This window comes from Silene latifolia, chromosome 3 (assembly GCF_048544455.1).
Source record: "Silene latifolia isolate original U9 population chromosome 3, ASM4854445v1, whole genome shotgun sequence".
Lineage (NCBI taxonomy): Eukaryota > Viridiplantae > Streptophyta > Magnoliopsida > Caryophyllales > Caryophyllaceae > Silene > Silene latifolia.
The window spans coordinates 20,761,637-20,779,854 of record NC_133528.1 but is presented as its reverse complement, the minus strand read 5'-3'; the positions used below and the strand labels follow the sequence as shown (position 1 = coordinate 20,779,854).

Genomic DNA, 18,218 nt, shown 5'->3' with positions numbered 1-18,218 from the left:
TTGGGATTGTATGCTGTAAATAGACATTTATATAGCCTTTCACATGATAGAATATTAGAATTTATGTGGGTAGGTAGGACTTTTTGCCCTCTTAAGGTTAAGTGGGTGTCTTACTTGACTTGTGTGGTGAGTCTTGGGTGGTGTGGGCTAAAATATTCAAGCTGGGACTAGTCGTGACTAGGTTCTAGGTGAGTATTTCGGCCTTCATCATAGATAGGTCTTTATAGTCTCTGACGAGTATATGTTCACTGCTTGATAGCCTTTGTGTTCCTGACTAGTGGATGTTTATCCAAGTTGGGGCATGACCTCAGGTACTAATTTTGATAGTATGGGGTCAGCTTAAGTACTAGCCGACCCTTCGGTGGTGTCCTTAGGGTACTCACTTCACTTTGTTTTAAAAAAAAGTTGTGAGTCTTGGGTGCGGTGGTGTGTATCCGCATGTCTAGGTCTGCGCAGATTTTAGGCTAGGGTTGTGTTGTCTCTTGGCCATGTTTTCTTAATAGTAACCGCTGAGCCAAGATACCGGTTCGATTACCTTCCCTACCTCGTGGTATAGACTTGAGTTACAAAGTGACTATTGACGGTGCTAAGAACTTATGCCTGTCTTTGATATATTGCCCTTTCTTGTTTGATGATTCTATGAATCATAGAAGGTGAGATGCAAGCCGGCTATGGTTGATAGAGTTTGGATTACAATTTGTTATATGATTCACATGATAGTTAGTTGGGTCAGTTTAGGGGTCATTTGTTAGAATACATGATAAGTAAATGGTTTATCAAATTGTTTACATGTTACACTACATGTTACATTAATTTTGACGATTCGTGGCTGGGAGGACTCGAAGTTACTCCCCACTGAATTGTGGCTTTCGTGTTTGTATAAAATGCGATTGACAGGTTGTTGATGCTTTGTTGGGGGTCACAGACGGCTAGTGAGCAAGGAACCTTGGACCTAGTTTTGGCTATTCTATTAGTAAACCTTTTATACTTTTGGCTTGTATATAATTTGAAGGGACATATGTCTCCCTTTTTATTTTTGGTTTGTATCCATATATATTTCCGCGTCTTTAGTTATTTATGTAAGTTAGTTTATCAGCTGTTGCAGGGTTATGACACTCTTCTTGAGTTGGAATTGGTTGTGAATGGTTTAGTTAGAAAAATTTTTGAAATTGCAGGTTTTTGGACTAGTTGAACCATTTACAAATATATCCTACCAGTTTTTCTGTAGAATTTACGTATATAGTTAAGGCTAGATTTAAGGGTGTCACAGGAAGTTCCTTAAACAAAAAGAAAAAGACTAAAACAAAAAACAACTGAAACTAGCGCTGCCTCCCCGGCAACGGCGCCAAAATTTGATACCGTCGTTTAGTACCAAAAATAATATTTATAACCTAAATACTACTAACGAAGCTAGTGTGGCGATCGGTCGATCCGCGAGGAGGAAGGGAATTTCAGTTGTTCGATATTTCAGTCTAGAAGTAACAAATAAGGGAGGTGTTTTGGTTTGAAGTAAATCTAAGTCTAATGCATAAACTAAATAAGCAATAAATGTAATAAAGAAGGTAAACAATTATAGAAGAAATGCTAAGATGGTCGGTTCACTATAGCTGCGATGGCACAAAATCCTAGGTAAGTCTGAAATAAAGTTGTGTAGATGGGTAAATAACAAGTCCTCTCACCAAGTTAACCAAGAGCTCCTTTCGGCCTATGCTACTAGCCCCTAAGTCTCACTAATGCTAGCTCTCGCACTGAAAAGTGATTCTTAAAGCCTAAATTACCTGTCTTTCGATCTTAGCAATTTAGTTGTTCTAATTCATTAATTATTTCCCTCCCCTGTCTCTCGATCTTAATGGGTTGGTCAATACTAAGCATCTAACAGGTTCCCTCTCGATCTCGCTGTCAAATATTGCACTTAATAAATTAAAAACGATGCTAATCATACACGCGTCAGTCGATCGACCACTATAGGCAGCCGATCGACCAACTGGCATAGTCGATCGACCAGAGAAACCAGTCGATCGACCAATGCCCTAATTCAGGTCGCCTAATTCTACGCCATCTACGCTATAGATCCCCTACATCTTAGCACGAAGGAATTAGCTACTCATACTAGGAATATCAATAACAATAAAATTGACTAATAACACAGAAGAATTCATGATCAAAGCGATGAAATAAACAATTAGCATAAAACGATAAATTGGCTTTCGGGAGACTATTCTAGCAATTCCTATACTACGAATGACAATAAAGTAGTAAAACTGAAATAAGAGCAGAAGAATACCGCGTAAAGGAATTGTAAAGAAGAGATCCCAAAAAACCAACTAAAGTTCTTAGTCAGGTTACGTTATATAGCAAAACTAACGTAACTACATCCCTAAACCTAATATAGCTTTGGGCTTTGTATTTCTCGATCTTTATGTTCTCGTCTGAAGTAGCATCTTGGTCGATCGACTAAGCATGGCGGTCGATCGACTGAGTAGCAGCGAACAGTAGCTACTAGAACCCGTGGGGTGGTCGATCGACCACTTGGACCAGTCGATCGACCAACAAATACTGCATGCACTGCATTCGACGATTCTGCAGCGCGCACTGATCTTAAAACAGCTGTCATTTCTTCGTTACTTGGTCAAATCATGCGTTCTACACGGCGTTGGAAAGCTAAGAGGATAAGCTTTCACCTCCAATTGGAATTACTCGATTATCTGCTCTAGAACTCGATATATAGCCATCTGAAGCAGCCTGCAATGTCGTGAGGTGCTTCTTTGCTTGTTAAACTCGTACGCACCCATGCTTTTGCTATCTTCAGGCCTTGAAATGCATTCTAAACTTCAAGTCCGAGTCAAATATTCATGTCCTTCCTAAGCTTAGCTTCCGGGGTCAAGATTCGGTTCATTTTCTGCTCAATCCCGTAATAATCTGCAATATTACCAGAAAAGGCGGAAGTCGACGAAAAGGGGCAAATAGTAGAATAAACTACTAATAATGGACATAAAATGCGTGGAAATAAAGATGTAGAACATCATATTATAGACACGCATCAGTACTCCAATCTGGTTTTTATTGGCTTACTTTATTTGCAGATGCTAAAGTTTTTGTTTCAACTTGTGATGCTTGCCAACTCTCTGGGAATATATCTAAGAGACATGAGATGCCACAAAATGGCATTCTAGAGGTCGAGGTTTTTGATGTCTGGGCATTAATTTACAAGGACCATTCCCGTCTAATAAAGGTAACAGGTATATATTGGTAGTTGTAGATTATGTGTCTAAATGGGTGGAAGCGATTGCTTCACCTAACTGTGATGCCAAGACTGTGATTAAAATATTTAAAAAGATTATTTTCCCCGATTTGGTGTCCCTAAGATCGTCATTAGTGATGAGGGAATACACTTTAAAGAAAAGAAACTTACATCTATATTGTCTAAAGTCGGTGTCCAACGTCGTCGTGGTTTGGGGTATCATCCCCAAACTAGTGGGCAGGTTGAGGTCTCTAATAAGGAACTAAAAGAAATTTTGGCTAACGTAGTTTCTAAATCACGGAAGGATTGGAGTCTTAAATTAGATGACACATTATGGGCATATCGGACTGCCTTTAAAACACTTATTGGTGCATCACCGTATTGGTTGGTTTATGGGAAGTCTTGTCATTTACCTGTTGAGTTAGAGTGTAAGGCTTGGTGGGCTATTCGTGAACTAAACTATGATCCTAAGTTGTGTGGTCAGAACCGTTTATTGCAGCTAGATGAACTGGAAGTGTTTTGGCTAAATGCCTATGATAGCTCACGCATCTACAAAGAGAAGACGAAGAGACGGCATGATAAAAGGATCATACCTCGAGAATTCCATGTCGGGCAGAAGGTATTACTGTTTAATGCCCGACTGCGCCTATTTCCTGGTAAACTGAAGTCCAGGTGGAGTAGCCCTTATACAGTGACTGCTGTCACTAAGTTTGGGTCCGTTGAGTTAGAGAGTTCCGATGGCAAGAGGTTTAAAGTCAATGGCCAATACGTGAAGCATTAATATGAAGCAAATGACTTGGTTAGCAAGGTTGAAGTTCTCTACTTCGACAATCCTGATGAGCCAGATACATGAAGTCAAACAGCTCGTGCGGGACCTCTTAAACCTATGCTATCCGGGAGGCAACCCGGCTTGTAATTTGTTGTACTTTTGTTAAAACTTTTATTTCGCTTTTGTGTGCCTTATTTGTTAGTTTTCTGAACTATAGACGAAACTTTAAGGTATTGTGTTAGTCCCGTGGGATTGTTGTTGCGTTTTTGCAGGATTTTTCATGTGGACTGTTCGATCGAGTACTTTATGTCCTCGATCGAACACTTCTGCTGCTCAAGTTACTCGATCAAGCCTCCTTTCAGCTCGATCGAGTACCTACCAAAACAGACATCTCGATCGAGCTTCTTACTTCTTCGATCGACAACTTCTGATGCCCATTTCACTCGATCGAGCATTTCTGCCTTTCGATCGAGTACTGCTGCTATACCTCTCATGCTGCGATGTTACGAGGCTACTTATGACCTCCTATATTTATGTTCGGTTTGGGGAGGTCCCTACTTCGCGCTTATATTTTAAGTTTTTCGAGCTTATCCTCTTCTTTTCTCATAAGTTCACATTTCCTTTTCCTGTTCCTGGTACAATGAGGGAATTGTACGGTTTGGTTTGGGGAGGTATGCATCCATATCTGTGTCTGCATGTTGTTTTATTGCATTTCCATTTACACGTTTATTAATTTTCGCATGCATTGTTTGTTTTATTTCTAAAATATCATAAAATTCAAAAAAAATTCCACGTTTATTTTTGCATTTAGGCTGAGTCGGAACGTTGAACTTTTACGCTACTTTGAGTCTTTTACCCTTGCCTTGCACATTCTTAACATTTTGTTGGCATGGTATTGTGCATAGTCTACGAGTTTTTGGTTTAAACTTATCTAAACGAATAGACTTGAGTCTTTTATTGGCAAGTTACATATACATTCTAAGATTTAGAGCTTAATAAACTGGTAACATTCATGACCAGTTTTATATAGGATGTGAGTAGTGCTCTCTATAAGGCAAACATCAATTTGCATGTGCATGACATTGTTTTCTTGATACCTGTGTGCATTCGGTTTGCGGTGGTGATATACGTGGAGAGGTAACTTACAACCCTTCTTTCATTACTACCCCTAAACTTCACAATAGCCAAATTTGCCTTTTGACTCCTTAACTACATCCAAACTTAGTCTGCCCTGTCAAGCTAGTTCCAGTGGTTTTGCGGGCATGCTGTAATCCTTGTCCATTTGGCTCATTTTGAAAGACCTGAAGTTAGTGGTATGGATTGAAGATAAGAATTGGAAAATGGAATGAAAAAAAAATTGGAAAAGAAATATGAAAGAAAGAAAAAATGCTGAAGAAAACACAAAAAGAGAAAAAAAACATATGAAAAAGATCATTGAATGATACCCCCACGCTTATCATTACTTTTTCTGGGGAGTCTCCTGTTGATATGAGTGATGTTTTGCCACAATGGCACAGTTCTGCATTTTGTATTGAGTAGCGAAGCGGAAAGAGTTTACTATTTGGTTATGGTTGTACTAGCTTGGCTTTACCTCCACTTATCCAAATTCATTTTGCCCCTTCTTACCCAATTGCCTCACCTCACATTATATGTAAGTCCTTGGCGTGTGTCTTGGTCTTGATTGGTTGGAGTGCATATGTACGGTCGGTAGAAATCGGTTTCATGTAAGCTGCATGCATGCTCTTATAGGTCGAGTTAGGTGAGTGTCTGTACTTCCTTCTATCTCATACTTCTATACTCACCTTGTGCCTAATTTGTGTGATGAGCGACCCGTGAGAGTCCGATATCTATGAGTCTTGCAAGGTCGACGGTTCAATAGTTTAATTAAAGCATTTTTTTAACTCGTTTGCACTTACCTTTCGCCACTTTGTTGGTTGTTGCATTAAATTGGTTTTGGTGGACAATTTGTAGCTGTTAGTTGGTCCCGTTCCATTAAGTTGTCCTTAGTTGCATTCATAGTTTGCTTGGGGACAAACAAAGGTTTGGTTTGGGGAGATTTGATGCGTGTATTTTATATAAGGTTTTTACCCTATACTTACACGTATTTCTATGTTATTTATGTGGCATTTAGCTACAAATGCCCCCGAATAGTCTACTTTGGTTTGTCTTGTGTTAATTGCAGGCATGAACCGGAAAGGAGCGAAATCGAGCCTGGATCTGTCCCAACCGCATGCATTTTGGAGAAGGAAGGGTTGGAGCTTGGAATCTGTCACTTAGAGATGCGTGAAGTGGCTTCAGAAGGTGTTCAAGAGTTCTCTCGTGCTAATATAGCTCGATCGACCAAGTTGGCTGCTGAAACTGGTCGATCGAATGCTTTATGTTGCTGAAATTCCTCGATCGAGTTCTCCCTTTGCTCGATCGAGATGGGTGGTTATTGAAGTCTTCGATCGAGTACTTGCGTTACTCGATCGAGAGGTTTGCTGCTGGTTGTCCTTGATCGAGTGGTTTCATTCTACTCGATCGAGAGGTTTAGTCTGATACGCGGATTTTAGTTAATTTTTGGATATTCTTTTGTAACTAGGAATAAATAGACATATGACGGCAGTCATATGGGGGCTCTCTTTTCTTCTCTTCTCCCTCATCCTTTCTCTTAAAACTTCACTTTCTAGACCTAATTACTCGATTGCTATTATCTTGTATTCGATATTCTCTACTCTTAGTCTCAATTAATTACTTTTGCCTTTATTGCTCTTGTTCCTTTATTTTCTTTGCTCTTTTAATTCTCTTCCTTGGTTTTTATCTACCGATTGATTACTATGTTTAATTCTCTTGGTTTATGTTTTGTTGTTGATTATTCGATAATTATGCATAACTAATTCATCTATGCTAGGACATAGGGAAGCCATGGTGATTAGGGAGTGATGAATAGGTGATTATGGTTTAGTATGTGTTGTTAATCATTGCAATTAACTATAATTATCTGCTTGAGTCGACGCATTTAGATGATTAACTTTGGTACACCTTGACCTGGATCGAAAGATTGGAAGGGGTAAGACCTGCAGTGAACAATAGAGCATTCTAATGAGGGTGAAAGCTAAGTTAGTAATGCTTTAGGGAGAATAGCGGACCGAAAGGACCTTTTCACTACCCTGCAGACCGAATGTGTATCGACCTATGACCCTAGATTAGACTCCTTGAGAATCATGGTGAATCGATTGTCCTAGTTGTTTCTCTCTATTTGTTAATCCCATCAAGACTACTTTATTTCTCTTGCTCTCTTTCTCTTTTAATCTCCGTAGTATAGAACATGCCATTAAAACCCCCAAGAATCGGTTACTCGGACAGACTTAGTTTAGCATACATTTTCCCATCTCCCTGTGGATTCGATACCCGACTGCCTCTACTACATTTTATAGGGACCAGTAGGTTTTATTTTTGATAGGGTTGCGACAGCCGTGTCAGCTTTCCGCAAATTCCTTGTAGTGACAAGAGATGAAGACTTTGACATATAGCAAGTAGAAGAAAACATATTGTAAAGATAAATTAATGGGTTTTTCTCTCTTGTATCCCTGAAATTTTCATTTTTCTAAGTTGTACCCTTGCATTTGACAGAATACTAACTGCACCTCTAACGTTCCCAAACGTGACCTAAACACTCTAAACCGTTAAACTGTGCCGTTAAGATTTTTTTTTTTTTCCGTTTACACTTTCCCTCTTTTTTTCATTGTTTTCCCTAAATTTCTTCAACCTCCATTTATTCTATTCATTGATCATTTTTACACCTTATTTATTTCATTCATTACTCCATTCTTCACCCTCCTTTTATTTCATTTATTTTCCTCTCACCATTCCTTATCCTCCTTTTATACCAAAATGTCTTCTTCATCTAGCAATTGGAGAAGGAACATCTAATTAATGAAAAGCGTATTTATGAAGTTTAATGTTTTGTTTGAAGAATTAGCTACCTTTATGAAGTTTATTTTCATGTTTAATAGCAAAACCATGAAATTAATGAAATAAAAACCATGAAATTAATGAAATAAAAGGAGGGTGAAGAATGGGGTAATGAATGAAATAAACTAAGGTTGAAGAATTGATTACAATAAATGGAGGTTGAAGAAATGAAGGGAAAACAATGGAAAAAAAAGGGGAGAAATGTAAATGAAAAAAAAAAAAACAAAGATCAAAGCCATGTTGCCACTTAACGGAGAAATTTGACGGTTTAGAGTGTTTAGGTCACGTTTGGGAACAACTAATAAAACTTAGGGGTACAGTTAGTATTCTGTCAATTGTAAGGGTACAACTTAGAAAAGTGAAAACTCCAGGGGTACAAGAGAGAAAAACCCTAAATTAATTAAGCAAACTTGAATATGTAAACAATTGAAAGGTAAACAAACTAGAGGAGGAATTATACCAATAAGAGATAAAGTTGCAATCTTGGATTAATAAAATGGAAGATGAGTCCTCACCAATCTTCAAATTACAAACCCAATACTAAATGTAAACTATTGAGATAAACTAATTCTAAGCTAAATTACTAAGTAATTAATATTTGATTAGGGAAGGATTAAAGCTTGCTTAAGAATACTTGCATAAATATAGAGAGAGAATTTAAGATCTAGGGTTGTGTGTCCAAATGATTAAAGGAGTCAAAAGGGGGTGTTATTTATAGCTTACAAGGAAAATAGGTCAAAATTACAAAGGAAGTCAAAATGCGGAAATTGCGCCCCCGCCGATAGGTCAGCTACCGGTGCACCACCCGGCTGGGAGTCTTCTAATAGTTGGTCATTAAATGTGAGTCATCAGGTATGCACAGCCGGTGGGTCGGCCCGGCTGGGCGCTTTCTGTAACTCTCTTCATTTCTTGTTTTTCTCCCATCTTTACGCTTTTCCAGCCGGTGCACCGGCGGCTGCCGGTAGGCTGCCCGGCTGGGAACTTCTTGTAACCTTCCCCCATTTTCTTCCTTGGCTTCAAGGGAGGGGGTTCCTAGCCGGCTGTCGGTCTACCGGTTGAGAACCTCTTCTTAGCTTTCTCCTCTTCTTCTCTTCATGCTAACTTCTAATCTCGTCTTTCTTGCTCCCATCCCCATGTTTCTGTCCTAAATCCTACAAGATGAGACACAAGTACATAGGATAGGGAAGCGGGACTCAAAATGCAAGTAAAGGCACGCAAAACCGTGTCAAATGGAGTCAAAATGCATGAGAATAAAGAGAAAAAATGGTATAAATTGATCATATATTACAAGGGGAAGATTATAGAGACTAGGAGGGAGTACTTCATAATGAAATAGATGAGATCTGACACAAAATATTGCTAAGGGTGATAACACTATTTTAAATTTCAAATCTTATGAAAGAAAAAAAAAAAAAAAAGAATTTCCAATTGTAGATGTAGTAGCCAGTAGGGACCGATTTAAAACCAATGATATAGAGTATATATTTAGAAAATCAATATATGTACCCCATATTATTGTTTGTCTATGTGTAATTTGAGTCGTTTTCTCAACTCTCCATCTCTTTCGGTTTCTATAGTTGTTCGTATTTTATCTTGAAAACGATCTAAGTATCTAACAATACCAATTTGAAGAAATGGACGGTAAAGCAAGAATTCCCTATTTACTAAATGAATAGGCGAAATTCCAAATTCTTCCGCCTAAAAATATTTCTTAGAATAGTGCTTGGTATTTTTAGCGTATTCTATATGTGTGGACTGTGGACATGATAAGTTATAAATGGATATAATCTTTTGTATTTAAATATTTATAACATTTAATATTTCACATTCTGCACAAATTTATCTCCGATCTTTTTAGGATAAGGAAATTCTTTTTTTAAAGAACTTATTGATAAAAATTTATTGACTTTTTATGATAAGAAGTTGCGGCTAAAAAATATGGTATTAGTAAATATTTGTTAAAATTCATTGACTTTTTATCATAAAAATTTGCAGCTAAAAAATATTTTATATTAGTAAATATTTGTAAATTAACATCATTAATTTCTCGGTAAAAAAACAAAAAAAAAAAGATACTCATTTTATTACTTATTACGATTTAAACTTTTATTTATTTCTCTAATCAAAGTACATTAAGGAGAAACATGAAAAATAAGTGAATTGTCAATTCTAATTCTATAAATAATACACTTAAAAGTAAAACTCTATAAATATCGTGCATATATTGCTTAAGGTCTATATTAATAACTCTATAAATACTGCGCATTCATTGCGCGGGATCTAAATTAGTGAAATAGTATATGAGTAACTAATATGTTAGAATGGTTCAGTAAGTAGACTATACATTCGATGTACACATCAGATAGTGTAGTTCTGAATATTAAGATAAAGTTTTCGAATTTTGTTTTAAATATTATGAGTTTTGTTATTAAGTTTTTGAAATAATTCACTTAAACATTAAACTCAAAAAATTATAATATAACTCAAAAACATTACATATAAGCTCGGCAAAATTTGAGTTTTGACAAAGACTAAAATGTACTCCCTCCATACCATACAAATGGTAACGTGGTAAAAAAAATGGGGTTTTTAAGAAAAGAGGGTAAAAGAAGGGGTAAAGAGGGAAGAAAATAGGTGGGGTATGTAATTGTGGGTTTAATTGTGAGTTGATAAGTGGGATATGTAGTGACATTTTATGTAAATAAGGAATGTTACCACTGGTGTGGTGCGGCTGTATTAAGTAAGTGTTACCATTGGTCTGGTACGGAGGGAGCAACTTATAAATTATATAAAACTTAGAAAAAATACACATAAACTTAGTACAATATATTAAGTCTGATGTAATACATTCGATGTATAATCCTTTCTTCCAGAATCGTTGTCAGGAAAAAAAATGTAGATGAAATTAATATCTCCATTTTAGAAAATGAAAAAAGAATCATAGGAAATTAATACTAGGCTAGGCCGGGGTTTGGGCTAATATGGTTCGTGGGGGTAATAGAGTTATGGTTTGTGTTGAGCTTCTGGGCCCAATTATTTTGATCTCTTGGACTCCTTCAAGTTAACCCCGTGAACTTTGGCCCAATTCTTACTTTTACTCACATCATAATTACTAACTTTGTTGTAAGACCGTCTTATGAGTTATATCACGAGTGACATTTTCAAAAGAAAACTAATTCTAAGGTAGGAAATAAGCAAGTAGTCTTCGATCCTAATAGAATCGCCAAAACCTTTTGAGTCGGAAACAATCTCTATATGTGATATTATTATAGACATCCTACATCTTACAATTTTGTTTTGAATTTAGATTGGATGACAAAATACTAGTTCTAAATATTGTTTCAATATCTTATGTATATTATGGTGGAATCATTTGTAAATGGAGTTGCGCTGATTTGCAAGGTTAACGAGTTTAAATACAAAGTTAGCGTAGTATTTCTCGCGGAAACTTTATAAAGAAAGCTTGATTTCTTAACAAAAATGTTCAATTTGTAAAAGTTGAACATTCTTTTTTTTTTTTGTTCAAATTAACGTACTATGTCGCGGGTGAGAGTTGAACTTCCAACTTCATGGTTGGGTAAGAAAACTTTTACCACTTGAACTAACTCTTATTCTCATATAAGATCGAGCATTCTATGGTGTTAAAAGTACATATTTATCTTTACTCAGAGACAATTTTATTCATGAAAATGAAACCAAAAAACACTATTTAATTAACATGCTAAAAACCAGGTCGTTATGAATAGTTAGAAAATGAATGTCTAAATAATTACGGTCTCTTTATTAGTTTGACAAAAGTCCAAAAATTGTCCCTACCCTAGTCCGTACTCCGTAGCAATGTCTAATCCAAATATCCAATGGTATTGATATAGAATACCATTTACAAATGAATGGACACTAAATATTTTTTTGATGACTTGATGAGTTGTTATTGCATACAAGGGTTGTATGATGCGACACGAAAAAAGTGGTCATTTTATAATGAAAAGTGATTATTTTATGTTAATAGCTAACTTCTTCTAAAATTTGTTAACTTTTTGGTAATAACAAAAAGTTGTAACTTTTTAATCGAAAATGGTTACTATTTATTATAAACGGTCAACTTTTATATTGCTGTATAGTATAATTTGCGTTGATTGTGAATTGTGATATAAGCAACTAGGTGCACATGAACATGATATGAAGGATGATTCAATGTGCAAAAATCTATGTACAAGTTTATTTGTCCATAACGATCGGAGCAATAAAAGGTTGATTAGTTAGTGAATCCTTTCAGTTGTATAGATAATCAAATTATTTTCGTTGACCTTTTGTGAAAAAGTTGGTTGACTCTTTTAATAAAAGTTAGCTTTTAATTCAATTTTATTACAAAGTTATTGATTTAAGCTATAAAATTATACACAAATTCTCATTTGAAATGAGTGATATTTGTCTTAAATTAAGATGAATAAAATATAAATCATATTACAATAAAATATAAACATTTCTGATAAAAAACTTACCATCAACTTACTATTAAAAAGTGGCAATTTGAGTTACAATTCTCTATCATTAAATGGTTCAATTTTTACTATAAAATGGTGACATTTTTCTCGATTTAAATTATGACGGTGTTAAGGGAGACATGTTGAAAACTATATTACCGAACAAATATATCTACATTTGTTATAATAAAAAAAAGAGCTTCACAAAAATATATTTTCGATAAAAATTATTCAAATGTAAAACAACCTAGTTAGAAGTCATAATGTGGCATAGTTTGAAGTTAAATACGTAAAACATACAATAACGAAGAAAATATTTTTTTTTTCGGACTAGAAATGGCTATAAGGACGAATCAGTTACTGATAGAATTCATGAATATCATCTCTCACTAATTTATCAACTATGCTAATGGACATCTACAAGTAAATATTAATTTAATGGGTTAATAAACATGGCCATGTTTCAGTTTAGTTAATGATGTTTACATGAACTTAAAATTCCCTCAGAAGTCGGGCACGTATCCTACTACATAAAGATCCGATGTTGTATAGAGAAACCTCATCCATAAGCTGTGCTAATAAACTCACAAAGCTACCAACTTAGACAAAGTAACATGCTTAATTATTTGTCCCCACTTCTTGTTAGGCCGCTAAATTTATCATCACAAATTTTCATTTAAGACGATATTATCAGTTTTAAGTTTAAGACGGTCAAATATCATATCACTTGTGTATATAAGACAAATATATTTACTTTTTATATGCATTCTTATACATACACAAGTGATATGTACTTGACCCGTCTTAAGCTTAAGATGGATAGTGTCGTCTTAAGGGAGAGTTAAAGCTCTATTCTTTATGCTTTAATTTCAGTTCATTTCAGTTCAGTTCAACTATATTCAGTTCTATTCAACTTCATTTAGTTCAATTCAGCTCATCTGTTCACATATTGACTCTTACTTCAACTCCATTCAGTTCAGCGCAACTCCATTCACTTCGGTTCATTTAATTCAGCTCCGATCAGCGGAAAAGAACAGATCATAGGCCACAATTTTACTTTATTTTTAATTTATTTCTACACGAGTATATAAACAAACACGTTAATGCTCAAGTAATGCATGCTACACTTTCCTCTTCAAAATACTTTATTTAGTTTAACGAGTAATAGATTTGGGTATAATGAAGAACTTGAAAGGGCTTCCTATGGATTGTGCGGAAACCATACTTTCCCATACCTCGGCCCGGGACGTCTGCCGGGCAGCGGCAGCATGCTCGGAGCTCCGATTGACGGGTGATTCCGACGTGGTGTGGGAAAGCTTCTTGCCACATGACTACCAGGACATCATCTCAAGGGCTTATCCAACATTGTTAAGAAAGTTTGGGTCTAAGAAAGAATTGTTCCTTTTTTTATGCAATAATCCTCTTCTCATTGATGGTGGTACCAAGGTATCAAGTTCTTCCTTTTCACATTCATATTAAAATTAAGGCATAACGAATTCTTGATATATTTAATTACGTAAAATTATTGGACTAGCTTACTTGTTTATGTATATCCTATAACATAAACATTTGAAATACATTTGTAGTCTACATTAAGTAGAAGAGAGAGTCCACTTCATAACTTATAAGTCAAAAAATGTTTTATCTCAAAATCAATCGGCAATGCGTGAAATACGAGCTCTCCTCTTTCTTTCAATGTAGGAGATCTACTGTAGAGGCGGAGCTATAAAAGAAATTTTGGGTAGTAAATTTTCTTCTTGTACTTAATTTTTTTGTTAGTTAAGGCCCCACGCCCTCTATGTTCAGAGATTTCCGAATAATAAAAATCGATAATTTTAACTATTTTTCTGGAATTAGGATAGCGAGTGTTACCATTCCTACTATATAGCCTCTCCCTGATTGTGATACTTACTGTTAGAATGTTTTATTTCGTATGAGTTCAGATTTTAAAGACGGTGAGTCGGTGACAATCACATGCAATAAATGTATAAATGAAGAATAAAAACCTAGTACAAGTATATCTATATTCAGTGGCGGAGCCAGGATTTGAGTTTAGGAGGTGCAAAATTTTAGGGGGAATGAGTAATAATATAAGGCATACTCGAAAAAAATTCGAAAAATTTAGCTAAAAACTTCGAAAAACTCAACCGCCAAAGGTGGTGACCATCCCTGCTAACCCCCTAGCTCCACCAATGTCTATATCTATGAAGAAAATTGGCTTGCCACAATGCCCACTCATTTAATATTTAAATATATTCTTTTCATTATAACTATTTATTTCTCTTTGATTAAAATATGTCTTATAAAGAATAAAAAAAGATAAATAAATAACTGGAATAAAGCGAGTATAAAATTGACTTTTCATCGCATTTGACACTCTTTTTAGCTTGACAATTGACATGCATAACAACAATAATCACTCGCATCATAAAAACATGCGTGTGATAAACTCATAAGATAATGTGAACCTTTCATTGTACGGAGTATGGTTTAAATTTTTGTCTAAAGACTCCGCCAAAAGTACAAAAATTTTAAGATTTCCAACTCACAAAATCTCACGGTAGACGGCAATTATCCGTTTATAACTAAAAACGGACCAAATAACATATCACATTACGCATAAGACAAACAATAAGTTGCGTGGTGGGCTTAAAAATGTCACCACTTTAAGAGTATTTGACCCGTCTTTAGCTATATCCGTCTATAGCAAAACTAGTTGTTTCCAAATTCATATGTAGGGGTGTTTACTTAATGGTTCGGAATCAGACCATACCTAACCATTTGATAAGGACCAGATCAGACCGAATTTTATTTGGTTTCACGATCCACCTATTTACTCAACTTTGATCTTTGGTCCGATTCTGGACCCAACCGAATGGACCGCGGATCGAACTATGGACCGAACTTGTATAACAAAAGAATCTTTACTATTTTAACGTTATCGATTTTATTTTCTACTTTGTTTGCACGTATTATAAAATGTGTAATCATGTACTTAAATCTGGTAATAAGATAATGTTGGTTATTTGATCCCTATGATTTCTTGAGTTATACTTTTATATACTACACCAAGTCGATGACAATCATATATATTCGGTCTACCTTTTAACCTTTATTTAGTCTTTGGTTTACAAAGTTTGATCCGGTCCCATCCAATTCCGGACCAATAAACACCCTTATTCATATGTTCTACTTTTAATCAAAGACTAATTATTGTGCAGATGTTTGTTTTAGACATAAACTCTGGACACAAATCGTACGTATTGTCGGCAAGAGAACTATCAATTGCATGGTCTAGTGATCCGCTCTATTGGTCTTGGAAAAATGAGCCTCAATCAAGGTTTCTACTTTCTATACACAGTTAGTCTTATGAATAAATCCGTGTTATAGCTAAAACGAGTTAAGTACTATACTATTCTTTAATCTCATTTATACAAGTGAGTATTATTTCACCCGTTTTTAACTATAATACGGATATCTTCGTCTTAAAAAAAGATTTTTGGTTCTTGACAACATCCTTTCTATTTATTCATGATTATAATTAGGCTTATACAATATAGTTGGAATTAGGTAGAATATTCTAGGTTTAAGCAACTCGGTATTTATGGTACGTATATATACCAATTGGGAATGAATAAACAGTAATCAACGAACCTTGATGAGTTGATCAAGGTTCATCCGTCTACACTATCTTTCATTCATTCCCAAATCGGTTATATAGAATATCGAGTTGCCTAAACCTGGAAGATTCTAACGACTTCTAAGTTCTAAATATAAACACTCGGTATTTATGGTGCTTATTACTCCGTATATAAACCAATTAATTGGGAATGAATGAAAGGTAGATCAATCTTGATGAGTTAATCAAGGTTTATTTGTCTAGATTCACAAAATCTCATTTGTGACGGTACGTATCCGTCACTCTAAAGTGACGGATACCATTTTTCTTCAGAAATGACCCAAATAGAGGAGAGAGGGAAGCACATAGGGGTGCCCCCACCTTGTCCCCCTATCCGTTTTGTGACTGACATTATCCGTCACTTGCTCCGACCCGTCTTCAGCAAGACTAATTGGTCTAGATTATCTTTCACTCATTTCCAAATCAGTTTATATAGAATACCGAGTGGCCTAAACCCGAAAGATATTACTTAATGTCAACACGTAGTACATACATAGTAAGCTTTAGTATTATTCAAGATAATTTCATGTTAGATCAATCAATTTACCAACCACTCCTTTACCATATGGGTCATATTTTGGTCACAAAATCTCATTGAATACGGCACGTATCCGTCACTTTAGAGTGACGGATACCATTTCCTCTCACAAATAACTCAAATAGAGGAGAGAGGGAAGCACATGGGGGTGCCCCCACTTTGTCCCCCATATCCGTTTTGTGAGTGGCATTACCCGTCACTTGCTCCGACCCGTCTTCAGCAAGACTAACTGCACCTAGTGTTGATCGGGTTAACTAGCTAATTCTAGATTCTAGAACAAGATTTTTAAATTTTTTGATATTTTTTATACAGATAAAAAATCAAGTTATATTTAAATTCAATAATTCAGATCGAGTCATTGTAAATTCGACTCTAAGTTTTAACCTTCGATACCAAACATTTACCCCGTCAAACTAACACTAATTTTCATAATTGTAGGTTCGATGACGTAGCCGAGTTAAGAACGACATCATGGCTAGAAATCCATGGCAAATTCAACACAAAATTCCTATCACCAAACACAACATACGGAGCCTATCTCATATTCAACATATCTCAACGTGCCTATGGACTTGACAAAAAGCCCATGCAAACATTGGTCCAAGTAGACAACGGCCCAATAAGCAGCAATACTGTCTACTTTAGCCAAGATAATTATGGTAACAAACAATGCATGAAATGGACATTAAATTACAATAATTGTACAAAGAGTGCAAGAAATGATGGGTGGATGGAGATTGAGTTAGGATTGTTCTACAATGGTGAGTGTGGTGATGTGAATGATGAGGTTAAGATGAGTTTGATGGAGATTGAAGGGTGTCATTTAAAGGCTGGTCTTGTTATTGAAGGGATCGAAATTAGACCTCTCAATTAGACATTTAGACTGAAGTCCTAATAATAGATTACGTGTTTGAATTCGCCTTTTTCTGATATTGTACTGGCATTTTACGTCATTTGAAGCTAAAAAAATTTAGATATTTAGATTCACTTATTAACATAATATTGTAGATTAAAAGGCTTTTGTATTTTGTTTGGGTGTAAAATGAGTTATATTGCAGTTTGAGAACTTCTTTTAAAGTCCGAAATCAAACAATTAGGCTTTGGGAGTTCGTTTGAAGCTATTTGTTACAAATGGGTTTATGTAAAATTAGACTCTTTTTTTGTCATGTTCGGGGCTAGAGGCGCTACCTTTTTTTTTTTTTTTTTTTTTTTTTTTTTTTTTTTTAAGTAGCGGCTTTTTCATAATGTGAATTTTAAATATGACACGAGTGTTACAACTATTTGGGAAAAAAAAAAACTAAAAGCATAACAAAGCCGCTACTTGAAGTAGGAGGCTAGTGGCCTTTGCTTAAAGTCGCACTTACTATGTTTGAAACACACTCCATATTTACTAAGCGACTTTTATCGAATCCCATTTAATCTAGTAGTCATTCCTAGCTAGAAAAGATGTTCCATGCTATAATCGACCTAGATTCAAAACCTTTATATCACCGATAACACCCATCATAACCTAATTAACCAAAATAGTTGGCCTATACAAACTTATCAGTCCG

At 35.5% G+C, this 18,218-nt stretch overlaps 1 protein-coding gene across 1 annotated transcript; it reads left to right on the top strand.

The window, feature by feature from the left end:
* Window positions 1-13,544: 13,544 nt before the first annotated feature.
* On the top strand, window positions 13,545-17,652 carry LOC141647364 (F-box protein PP2-B15-like). Its single transcript, XM_074455508.1, has 3 exons — window positions 13,545-13,894; window positions 15,670-15,788; window positions 17,104-17,652. The coding sequence occupies exons 1-3, from the start codon at window positions 13,628-13,630 to the stop codon at window positions 17,537-17,539; spliced, it is 822 nt and encodes a 273-aa protein (XP_074311609.1). The 5' UTR covers window positions 13,545-13,627; the 3' UTR covers window positions 17,540-17,652.
* The last annotated feature ends 566 nt before the right edge of the window (window positions 17,653-18,218 follow it).

Excerpts from the sequence above, each read along its gene's own strand:
- LOC141647364 (XM_074455508.1), top strand. The coding sequence starts at position 13,628 with ATGAAGAACTTGAAAGGGCTTCCTATGGATTGTGCGGAAACCATACTT. Across the intron at positions 13,895-15,669 it reads TCATTGATGGTGGTACCAAG|ATGTTTGTTTTAGACATAAA; the intron begins GTATCAAGTTCT and ends ATTATTGTGCAG. Across the intron at positions 15,789-17,103 it reads AAAAATGAGCCTCAATCAAG|GTTCGATGACGTAGCCGAGT; the intron begins GTTTCTACTTTC and ends TCATAATTGTAG.